Genomic DNA, 12,173 nt, shown 5'->3' on the forward strand with positions numbered 1-12,173 from the left:
ATTTATTCCATAAAAGTAGTACTGAAGTTCAAGGTGGTACCTTCCAAGTTTATAGTAGAATGACTAGATCCTAAGTCACAGTTTGAGCTGACTCAGTTGACTGAGCTGAGCCAATGCTGACAGAGACATATGAAGTGTCTGAACATTGCTGTCTGCCATTAGAGTTAAGAACAGAAAGTAATATGGCATATGCTTCAAGACATCCTTGTAAATAAACATCCCTTCAAGCTGTTTCCAAAGACACTCATTCAGCATCTCTGCATTACAGGAGTGTAATGTAAACAATAATTAGTACATTCGAGGTGGTAGTTTAGGGATTAGGAAACATTTACAAAACATTTCACACTACTGCAATACTGATAATTGACATGGGGAACATCAGCCAAAGTCGTGGCCTAATTGTTAGAGTCAGACAGGTAACCAGAAAGTTGCGGGTTCAATTCTCAATACCGGCAGGAAAAGACTGAGTTGCCCTTGAGCAAGTCACCTAACCCCCAATCGCTCCCTGGGTGCCACAGCAAAAATGGCTGTCCACTGCTCCGGGTGTGTGTGTTCACGGTTTGCAGTGTGTGTGAGTGTTCACTACTCACTAATCCTAAAGTGTGTGCACTAACTTGAATAGGTTAAATGCAGAGGACAAATTCCAAGTATGGGTTACCATATTTGGCCTTCACATGTCATTTTCATTTCATTTTTCATTTCAACAACCTGGAGCTTCCAAGATCAACTTACATCCTCAGCATACTTGGGAAAACCCCATGGGTCTTTTAAAGCAAAGTTTAAAGTAAATCAATGAAGCACTTACTTGGGACAAAGTCAACACTAAAACATCTCTTAATTTACTGCTCAATTGCGTAATTACTAATTTGCCACCATAAAACATTTATGGTGGTTGGGTTACCACAAGAAACTAAATAACCCCACTAAGATAATGCTATAAAAGTATTTAAACATAAGGAAGATCAATGTGACTTTTTTATCTAAGGATGGTTGAGATGACATGCTTTTTATTTCACCTGAAAATATCTTTATCTGTCTATTAATACCTATATTGTCATTTTTGAATGACAAACTTTTTGGACACCCTTGTGATAAAATGGACTTTGCTCAAAAATGAACAGACAAATGTTGTTAGCCTACATTAGACCTTTTTTGCCAGTGGATAAAACTATACAAGCAACATAACATCTGATTTCAATTATGTCAGATTGGCCTAGCTGCATGAAACACAACAATATAGTGTGAAATTAAAACAAATGGTTATGCAGATCAAGTCACATCAAAGAATGCAGATGATATTTAAAACTACACAGGAAACTACTCTTTTCTACTCTTTTAATAACTAAGCTGTCAAACATAATTGTTACTTTATTAATTCATCAATTCATTTTGTACATATAAGGCATTACTGCAGAGAAACGTCTCTCAACCCATCCAACAGCAACGCTTATTCTCAAAATGTTATCTTTGTCTTTCACAGTACTATAAACATTTAAAGTGCACAGAGAACAGGAACGTACTGGGAAAGTAGAGTAACTTTACAAATATAACAAAGAAATAAGTAACACAATGAATAAAACGACATTTTGAAGTAGAAAGACTGAAATTGGATTTTTGGTTGTTCTTCTGTTCTTTTCATCAAAAAATCTTTTTTATGGTCCTGCAGACAACTAATTTGATGTTTAAAAAGGTTTTTGACATGGAAAATCCCAATTGTTTTATCAAAACTACCAGCAGAGGTCAATTAAGGTTACCATGCTCCATTATTAGTACTGAATAATGTTCTTGTTGTGATAACTCACCATGCTCAGCAGATGTTTAATTGGTGGTAACATAAGAACACTGCACCTTGAGGCTCTTAAATCATGCATAAACCTGTGCTCCAACAGCATGGAGATGGAAGCACCTGAACTCTGTTCCTTCTTTATTTGCAGGTGAGTTCCTTTAAAAACATCACGGATTAACTTCATCACCATTGAAAGACGTGTGTGCATCGTTCAAACCATGCAACGGATTTTAACACGTTAACAGTTGCATTTTTGGTCTCTGAAAATGTTAAAGGACAGTGACTGAATCCCTCTTTGTCTGAAGGCGGGGGGTGAAACCACCTTCAAGATTCAAATGTCACAACTGTGGCTTTTCATCATAACCTCCTACAACATTCATTAGAAAGAATTCTGCCACGCCTCCAGAGTTTCCAATCAAATTCAGTCCAGTCACATCCCTCAGGAGTTGTCTCTGCCTGCATAAGGCTTAGGATGATAAATTCACATTGAGCTCAATAAATCCCTGTCAATATAAGAACAATATGTTATGGCTTACAACCAAAAAAATTTGTTATGAAATGTGTGCTTCTTAAAAAGCAGATAATCGCACTGTCGTTTATCTTATATCATTTCTTGTACTGCAGGGCACTCTACAAATTATGAGAACAACAATAAAAAACATTTTCACAGAATCAGTTCTTCTTACTGCATTAGTTTTCAATACACTGACCAAACATGACTCATGTAAGATCTTGGGAATCTCTACACACCCATCCACAGCAAACACTACAGCTGCAACATGCTACAAGAAAAGAAAGGACCGTTTGAAAACATTTACTTCTGAAGAACTACTGAGTGGCATGTGAAAAGAGTGTCAGGTATAACTCTGATCATAAGACCGATAAGACTGATGAATCAAGAACGAAGAATCAGTCATGGTTTGTACCTCTATATAGGAGATTTTTCTGAGAATTGCAATTTTCCAAGTGGAGCCTTCCACCAGACCAGTTAGTTTGGCTGCATTTTATCACTAGAAAAGATTTCTCCCATAAGAAGCTTTATGCAATATTTTGCCCTCATTTCCTTCTGCAGAACACAATAGAAGATATTTTGTAGAACGATTTTGACTCATACAATTAAATTCAGTGGGGTCCAAAAGAACACTGGACCCAAATTTCTTTCCTGTTATAAAAATATTCTTATTGAAACAGGAAGTCAGGATATACTCTACTACAGTCTGGAAACAGTAAGATTATAAATGTTTTTGAAAAAAGTATTTTATGCTCATTACCAATTTTACTTGATTAAACTTTTAACATTTACTTAATTTAAAAATACAGTAAAAACAGTACAATTGTAAAAAATATATTATTACAACTTCAAATTACTGTTTTTAATATGTCAAAATGTAATGTATTCCTGTGATGGTAAAGCTGAATTTTCAGCATCATTACTCCAGTCTTCAGCGTCACATGATCCTTCAGAAATCACTCTAATATGCTGATTTGCTGCTCAAGAAACATTTATTATTATCAATGTTGACGGATGTGTTGTTTAGTATTTTTGTGGAAGCGGTGATACATTTTCAGAATTCTTTAATGAATAGAAAGTTCAAAATAACAGCATTTATTTGTAATAGAAATCTTTTGTAGAATTATAGTTGTCTTTACTGTCACTTTTGATCAATGTACTTAGAAAGTATATGAACTAACAATCCCTAAACTCCAATTTTGATTTAATTGGAAATTCCATTTTTGATTTCAAAAAATGTTTTGTAAACAAGTAAATAAGCAACACCCTGTATAAAGTGAAAACTGCAGATGACCGAAGCTATTCCTTATTCTAGTGAGCTCAAAGTGCATCTGAACAGCTCAATAAGCCAATGATGCCAATTGTTCAGAGCACAAAAGTACAGAGATAAGAGATAAGAGATAACTGTGGTGGAGAAGTGTACATTTCCATTTTGATAAAAAATTCACAGGGCTTGATTCTCTCCTAATGTTTAGCATTTTCTTATGGGCCTTTGTTTCTTACTTGAGTTACTTGACATGTCAAAGTGGCATGTGTGAAATACAAAGTCGACAAACCCTCTCCATCACGGTTGCGGCTGTCATCAGAACCAGGCAGTACATGAATGGGCCTGATAGGCTTGTAAAGCCTGAAGCGTCAGTGACTGTTTCTGAGCATGTTTCCACGGTGATTAAGCATGTGGAAAAACAGAATGGGTGCTGCCTGGATCATTTAGGCAGCCACTGCCAGGGCATTTGCAGGAATTAGCCTGAGCCTGCTGAAATATAGGAGAGACAATGACACTGCTGATGTAACAAACGTTGCCAAGATCTGACACAGAGGAAAGACAGTGCAGGGCTTTTGAACAGTCAGATAAGGAGTTGATCAAGTTTGATCAAATGTAAATCCAAGGAAGCTGTTACATGTAGATTTATATTTGAAATACCTGTAATTACTGTCACCTTTGCAATGTGTAAGTGCATTAGATTAGAAGCCAAAAAATGATGACATCATGGTCGAGTGAGCGGCAGATGGGAACAGGCTATTAACTTGTTCTCTAAATGAATGAGCGCATATGTATTCAGTTTCAAAAAAGGGTGTCTCTAATCATGTGGGTGTCCACTTAAGTGCAAACCACCCTGCAAACTACTACTCTCCGCAGAGGCCTGAAGCTGAGGCAGAATATAACTTCATGACATCATGGTAGAAAGTCACAAATAAAAGGGGCTGGTTTGGTTCTTACATCGTTCAACCCAAAATGCACACACGCACATGCATGCACATAATGAGGGACCAGAAAAAACCTTTGAATCATTTTATAGGCCAATAAATGGCTCAATTTTCTAGAATACCACAGCTAGCTGAATTTTTTTATTTTCTTTAGGGGTCCAAAAACGAACTGCTGGGAACCCTATTGTTTTCATTAGGATTAATATTTTACATTTTCTGCCTTAAAACTAAATATACAGAATAACCCGTAAATAGTAGAAACATGACATTTAGAACACTAAAGGAAAAACTACAGAGCAAAAAAATATACCACCATTTATTTCTGCCAAGGAAACTTTTCCACCATATTGGATTTCTACGGAAGAGAAAGAGGGCCAAGCAATAATAAATAATAAAACCATCTCGATATTAAAGTCATTATAATGCAAGATTAAACTCACAGTTTTTCGAGAAAAAAACTTGAAATACAATATTGAGATTCAACTCATTATACTTTGAGAATAAACTCGTTTCGAGTTTTGAGAATAAACACGCATTTGATCAGTCAGTGTCATGTTCATTGCATACTGATAGAGGACATGACAGAGTTGGGTCACTTCAAGCTATTTTAGTCTTTCTTTCAATAACAAAGAAACATCTTATTGCTAAATATAACTGAATAATAATTAGCATACAAACTTTAAAGAGTATTAAAAAGAAAAAAGAAAACAGTCAAATTTGCGAGATGTTCATGAACATGAAGCAACCAGTGGACAAATGCAAGGTTATCGCTGGCTTCTGCTACGCTGTGGTTTCCCGCATTATTAATCTTGCTGATCCTCAAGGTGTGGAATATCGAGGAACGAGACACTTGAGAAGCAGTGGCGGAACTAGACTTTTATATATGGGGTGGCCAAGGCTACTTTAGGGGGTCCATAGACAGTGTATCACGTGTAATACTTATTTGTTTTCGTTGTTTTGACCCATTTAACATAGTATTCTAATTAATAAGCGACCAAAATTGTAGATACCAGTGAAATACCACAGCAAAAACTACAAGCCTAAGTAATATAAATTCAAAACATTATTAAATACAAGTGAACAGTCGGTAATAAAATAAGAACAGTGCTAAGAATTAAGTGCTTGAAGTTTTTTGTGATGAGACACAGTGATGATGGACATAATTGTGCAGTCTGCTCCCCCTGGGAATTTAACCAAATTAATATTTCATTAGAAAAAGCTTGATCTTGTAAACGTTACTCACTTAAACATATATAAATAAAATGATAAATGGTCCAGCGTTAAACACTCATTAAAAACAGATTTACATACGAAGACGGCAATATGAATTGCTCAGTAATACAGTGGAGCTAACCAGGTCTGTAAAGGGTGCGTTCTTGGACCATTTAGAAACTTTTGATACAGTATACAGCACTATTGCAGCACACGTGATATACAAAGTCATCAATAATCAACAAGGTATACACGCATTAAGTCAAAATTCTCTCATTCCACCCTCAGAAATGGAGTTGATAAATGTCAAGATTTACCAACATAGATCTCAAAAGCTTCTCGAAATTCTCAAAACGTAATGTTTATTCTCAGTAATTTATTTAGCATTTTTTTTTAATTTGTTTTTCTTTCTCAAATTATAATGAGTTCATTCTCGACATACTAATTTCAATTATTTTCTCGAAATACTTTATTTTCAAAATTTGATGAGTTTATTCTCAATTATTCTATTTTCAACTTTTTTTTCCTTGAAATGTATTGTGTATTTCGAAAAACTGCGAGTTTAATCTCGCATTATAATGACTTTAATCTTGAGATGGTTTTATTTTCTAATATTGCTTGGCCCTAATCCTCTACCATAGATTTTTGAACAACAACAAAAAAATTACTTTTGCAAACTAGGTTTTTTTGACAGTCAGTACTTATAATTTGGCTGTACCAGATTTTGCATATGTGTATTCTTGAGTGTCAATATAATCATCAAAATATGTTAAACTTTGAATTCTAGGCTACATCATGAAAAATTTAGGGCACAGCCCATTATACTAAAACAGCCATAATAGAGTGCTGCAGGGATGACGTATTCTTCATAGGCTGAAACCCAGAAATGAGTTAGCATTTTAGCACTTCCGGTTCCACTGCCTTGAAGTCAAAAGGATTTTTGAACGCGTTTTTGGTTAAATGCCTGAAATAAGGTTTGTGGTGAACACGTGCTCAAGATATTTTCACGCTCTACGACGTAAAATACATCAGTACCCTGTGATTTTTTTAAAGCTTTTACTTATCTTGGAAAATGCGGTTGCTAACAAGTGGCTAAATGGACAGAGGTTGGCGGAAACATTAAATGTTACCGGCCGAAAAAGTAAACTCATCTTCTCACTAGTCCGCTTTCACAACCTCACTGTGTTTAAAATCACACCCTTGCAAACAATTAAAACTTTCAGGGAAAATGTTTTAAATATAGACTGAAAGTGTCGGATCTTTAGTGATGGTTAAATTTAAGTCATGCGACTGTATTGTAGATCATTTACACTCAACTTTTTACTTCTGCCAATTTTATTTAGGCTTCAAAATTCATAAAAGTTGTGTTCATTTGTGAAGATTATCATGATAAAAAAAAAAAAAAAAAATTGTATCCTATTGGGTTTGTGTCGAGGGTAATGCTAACATCTGGGTTGGCCTACAAAAATACATCATTACTGCAGCACTACTCCTGAACCAAATAAGTATCCTCAATGAACTTCAGTAAACGTATGTAGAAACTTGGTTGTGCTGGGCCAGTTAGTGGTTCTATAAAAATGACAAACTATGACTCTGATATTGTTGATGTGAATTTGAAATTGCATATGCCTTTGACCAACATCCAATGAGCATTTCAATACTATTTCAAAAGCATAAAGAGGGTGACAGAGGGTGGCGCTATAGCAGTGAAAAACACAAAAATGCGTGCAGCTTCATTACATGATACAAGTTACAACTGATGTAAATTGTGCATTCATTGGTCTTAACATGTAGGTCAAATACAAATGTTAAAATTGTGTAAGGTCATAGTTTAAAGGGTTATTTGTGCATGAAGCTATCGTGCAGATGCCTATCGCAACTGAGCTGATTTGCATACAGGTAAACAGGGAGAAATGGCAATGAGAAGTTTCATAGCACTTCCAGAGGAACAAAGCCACCGTGTTTGCGCTTCACTTTCCGTTCCAATTTGTGTAAAAACACATTCAGTGACCTAAATCTTCAGCAATGGGATAGGCTTGAGGGAAGTGGCCTAATAGATTTTGCTTGTCACAAAAAGTAGCCTATACTCTGTAAACAAGTAGGCTACTTCCATTCTTTTTTCTTTTTCTTTTTTCAGTGCTGAACATATTTCAACTTTCTTTGCACAGTGCAAAACATAGGCTAAGTGCATTCAAACGAAGGCTACACATTATTCTAAACGTAGGCTAAACATAACGAATTCTGAAAACATTAAAAAACAACTGCGCAATATTAATTCCAAAGCATCAGTGCACGTCTTCGGTTAGTGTCTCAAAACCAAACGAGCTGCCTAGCTAGACAACATTCAGATATGTTGCTTATGATATATAAAAATGCTTCAGGCGTTTTTGACGCCCGAAAATGCAGTCTAGACATGCAGCTCGCCAAGATTTGAGCCACAACTAGTAAGTAATGTTTATTGTATTACCAGTTGGTGGATGCTCGCGGGTTGAGGATGTCTTCTTTAGCGGTCAGCAGAGACAGGCTGTACGTGTCCAAGTTAATCGCTCTCATCCTAATGCTGGAGTGTTTCTATGTAGGCTACTCTACAAGACCAGTTCACTTCAACTCTCGCTCTATGTCCCTAGTAAACAAGCGCAGTTCCCTTCTCCAAAGTTGCATTCAGTGACTTGAGTTTTGCAGGCGATGTGTAACTTCTGTAAGTGAAGAGCTGTTTGAGGTGGAGGCGAACACTGCTGATGTGCTGCTTCTGCATCAGTCCTGCTGGAAAACTTCATGAAGAGGAATCTCTCCAAAAGCTCCACCTCCTGCTCCGAGAGGGAAAAAACACCAATGCTGTTGCACAATCTCACTTTATCTTGGTTGTTGGTAACATGAATTAGCCTAGGTCTAGGCCTACACACCGTGGTATGCAGGGTCACATTAAATTAATTTGGAGATAACATAATTTAATCCAGTTTTAATGTTCTTGACTGTTTAAACACGAGGACGCATATCAAAATGGGTTTATGGACATTCTTGTTGAGTTAGATCATGAGATGTCCAGATGCCTTTCCAAGTTTTATGCTATACCTTGGATTTTATCATATTTTTTCAGAGGTTTTTGAACTTTTTGAGGCCATTGACTTAAATTATGATGATCCTTTCGCTTTTTAATATACAGAATTTTACTGTTAGAAAGTATAATGTTAGACATGTTGTTTGCATGATGTTAAAGACATGTTGTTTGCAAAATTAAATAATTGGTATTTATATCCAAAACAATTAAAAATTAGCCTCTGAAAACGATTAATTTTTAAAACACATTTACTGTATTTGACAATATTACTGTTACATTCTGCTTTTTTATTTTATTGTCGACCACAATAACAGTGAGAAATAAAACAAGTCTGACTGCAAAGTGAAGCGTAGGTGTACACTGACAGTAGCCTAACATTGTCAGCTTAATTAATATCAATATAATTGAACAAATTAACACCATTTTTTTCTCAACCTTTTTTTATAGATCCTCTAGAGAGGCCATGCAGCTGAGCCGAGGATTGGCTAAATTCAGTTTGAAAACCCCTGTTAGTTTAATACTTTACTTGACTTGTGTTTTTTTTCTTCAGGATTCCGCAAAGACATAAAAATCATGAGCATGCACAAAAAGAAAATCTGAGTGCAAAATCATTCAACATTTTTAGATCTCTCCTCCTATTCTTTGCCTAATGTTTGAAGCCTGTCCATGAATGAGTGTAAGTTTGGTTGGAAGTCCGCTGGCCCTGCTTGGCACGCTATTGAGCTGCCAGTCTCTTTTTGTAGAGGCTTCCTGTGAGCAGTCTTTGGGGCGCTTGGCAGCCAGCTGAGAAGCCGTTTACAGTGCATTGATCTCTGGAGGGACCCTTGCCCCAGCAGGGCTGATTTCATGGGAACTGAACTTGATAGTCTTCATTTAAATTGGCTTTGTTGCTGCAATGCCCAGTTTAATACTATTGCTCTCTCTTTCTATCTCTACACACCAGTGTTATTTTAGTATCACTGAGATATAAGGATTCCACATAATGATCAAAGATGCTTAAAACTAGGTTAAAAGAGAGACACTGACCCACATGAGAAGAAAAGTTTAGTCTTCATACTGTGCTCCTCCTTGCTGATGTCAGTTCAATATTACTCTTTAGGAATACCATTCTCATTCTCTCTCACACACCCACAGACACAGAGCCGTGAACGGGAACTGAACCCACATTTTCCTCCGTCTGACTCTTTAAACATTACATCATCTATCTTTATGGTTTAATTAGTTGCATGTTGTAGAGCTCTGCTTGTGAAGGGCCCCCACTGCCTGTCTAAAATGCTGTTTAACCCTTTCAAATGTATGTTTTAAATAGGAAATATTCCAGCTGAGGCACATGGTCTAAAAGGAACGGGTGCTAAAATGTTCAAATTCCTTCATGATCTAAGTAGCTTCCTGCCTCATGTTGCCTTCCCTGTTGACAGATTTGAACCGTTATGCTTTTGTGCTTGACATGACAGCATATTTGGTATTTCCTTTGAGTGACATGAAAGATTATTTGAAGTGCTGTAATGTTTGAGAGGAATACACTATAGCACTGGAATAATGTTAGAGCGTACACAACATGGAGGATGAAGCTTTCCTTTGGTCCCTCTGTGTTCTGACTGAGCATGAAGAAGTCCCTGTCATCTATAAGTCGACAAATGTGTTTTCTATACCTTGGCCTTGATAGTTTTTTCAAACTGAAAGTGAGAGCAAGGGCATGTCTGTACAAAATTTGAGTGAAGAAAACAACCCCCCCCCCATATACACCTTGGCTGGCTTGAGGGTGAGTAAATCATGGTATAATTTTCCCTATCCCTTTATAACTATCCCTATCCCTAAACACATTTTTTATCCTTATAATTATTTTATTGGCAACCCTAGTTTTAAAAGAAATTACTTTGCATATAAATTTGTTAGGAAAAAAATTATTAAAACATTTAAAAGTAATCTAAAGGTGTAGTTACATTTACTGTTGCTTTGCGAAAGTCATAAGGGTTCTGTGTGTTCAGAAGAAAAAGGTCAAAAACACAGAAAAAGGTCAAATTTCCCCATGCAAATTTTGCTCATATTCAAGTTAGTCACGCAAATTCACCTTGCTGGCCAGCAGAAAGCTTCTTGGTTTGAAAGTGACTTCTACGGGACGTGTTATTTGCTCGGCGAAACCAGAGTGGACCAACTCTTAGATGTTTAAACCAGAAATAAAAGGGTGTTTTTCTTTCCAATATTATCACATTCTCAAAAGAATGTCTGGATTCTGACCCGTGAAATTTCACAGAGCAATAGTAAATGTGACCGCACAAGAAGATATTGTCGTTATTATACACATAATATTTTCCTTATACAGTCTACAGTAAATAGATTTTTTTTTATGCAAAAAAGTATGTTAGTCATATAAACACTCTTGTTCCTGGTCAGCAAATCATCATATTTAAGGGGACCTTGCTCTGCTGTACTACAGTATAATGTATTTTAAGTTTCATTAATAGTTGAATGCAGCATTGCAGGCCTTCAAGACCAGTCCTGTCTGTTACAGCATTGCTATATTTGTCAGCCTTTACATCTTAAACACATGCAATGCACACACACACAGAGTCATACTTCGATGTGTTTAGACCTGAAAGAGGTCAAAGTTCAACACACCAAAGATATATGCCTTGAGTCCAGGATTATAGTTTGACCTCTGCCCTCTCGTAGTCATTACTCTTTTTCATCATATGTTTTCTGTTAGCTTTGCTTCTCTCCATCCCTTTCAAGCATCCAGCATTTCATCAACCTTTCCTGGACTTTTGATACTGTGTTTTCTTTTCTTGCCTGAATGCTTTATCTTAAGTAAATTCTAGCATTATCAGGACTGACTTCCTGGGAATTCATAACCCTTTGAAGTGCCTACATGTCCAAGACATACAGCATATTCCCATATCATATGGTGCTGTACATTGTCAGACCCCCCCTCCCCCCCAACAAAAAAAAAACCTTTCGTAATTTTCTGTTTTTCAACCCTAAAAAAAACATAAAAAATTGTGTGACACTAAATTTGCCCACAATGTCACAGTGTAAGTTATGACTTTATTCAGCTCAATAAGTTTAAAGTAATACGGGGGCAAAGATTCCCAATCGGGGGAGGAAAACATGTTTGCTTCAAAGGTTTGGATTTCAGTGTAGTAAGCAATATGTGTTTGCTTTCTCATGACATAAGGACGTTAAGAGGTCAAACAACGCTTGCTACTTTTTCCAATATTATCACACTCTTGTGAGGAGGCTTCAGGGAACATCCTCCACTGGTTCCAGCCTGTTTACATAGCCATTATTTTTGTGCTGCGCTCATTACACCAGAAGATGAAGATCTCATGCTTTATTTGTCACAGTCTGCACTCCCACATTTGGCATTCTTGTGCGTGTTAATTACATTTTCCATTAAT

The 12,173-nt window shown here is 36.4% G+C and overlaps 1 protein-coding gene across 2 annotated transcripts in view; it reads right to left on the bottom strand.

Annotated features, from left to right (window-relative positions):
• Positions 1–8,576, bottom strand: part of LOC309498561 (uncharacterized protein) — a 49,368-nt gene extending 40,792 nt beyond the window's left edge. The window contains exon 1 of one of the 2 annotated variants that reach the window (XM_082169338.1): positions 8,185–8,576. In XM_082169338.1, the coding sequence (XP_082025464.1) occupies positions 8,185–8,270 (86 nt within the window). In that variant the 5' untranslated portion in view covers positions 8,271–8,576. The remainder of the gene's footprint in view (positions 1–8,184) is intronic. The other variant, XM_082169337.1, reaches the window with a different exon arrangement.
• Positions 8,577–12,173: the final 3,597 nt, after the last annotated feature.

The sequence above is a fragment of the Leuciscus leuciscus genome (genome assembly GCF_965113295.1).
Source record: "Leuciscus leuciscus genome assembly, chromosome: 5".
In the NCBI taxonomy this organism is placed as follows: Eukaryota; Metazoa; Chordata; class Actinopteri; order Cypriniformes; family Leuciscidae; genus Leuciscus; species Leuciscus leuciscus.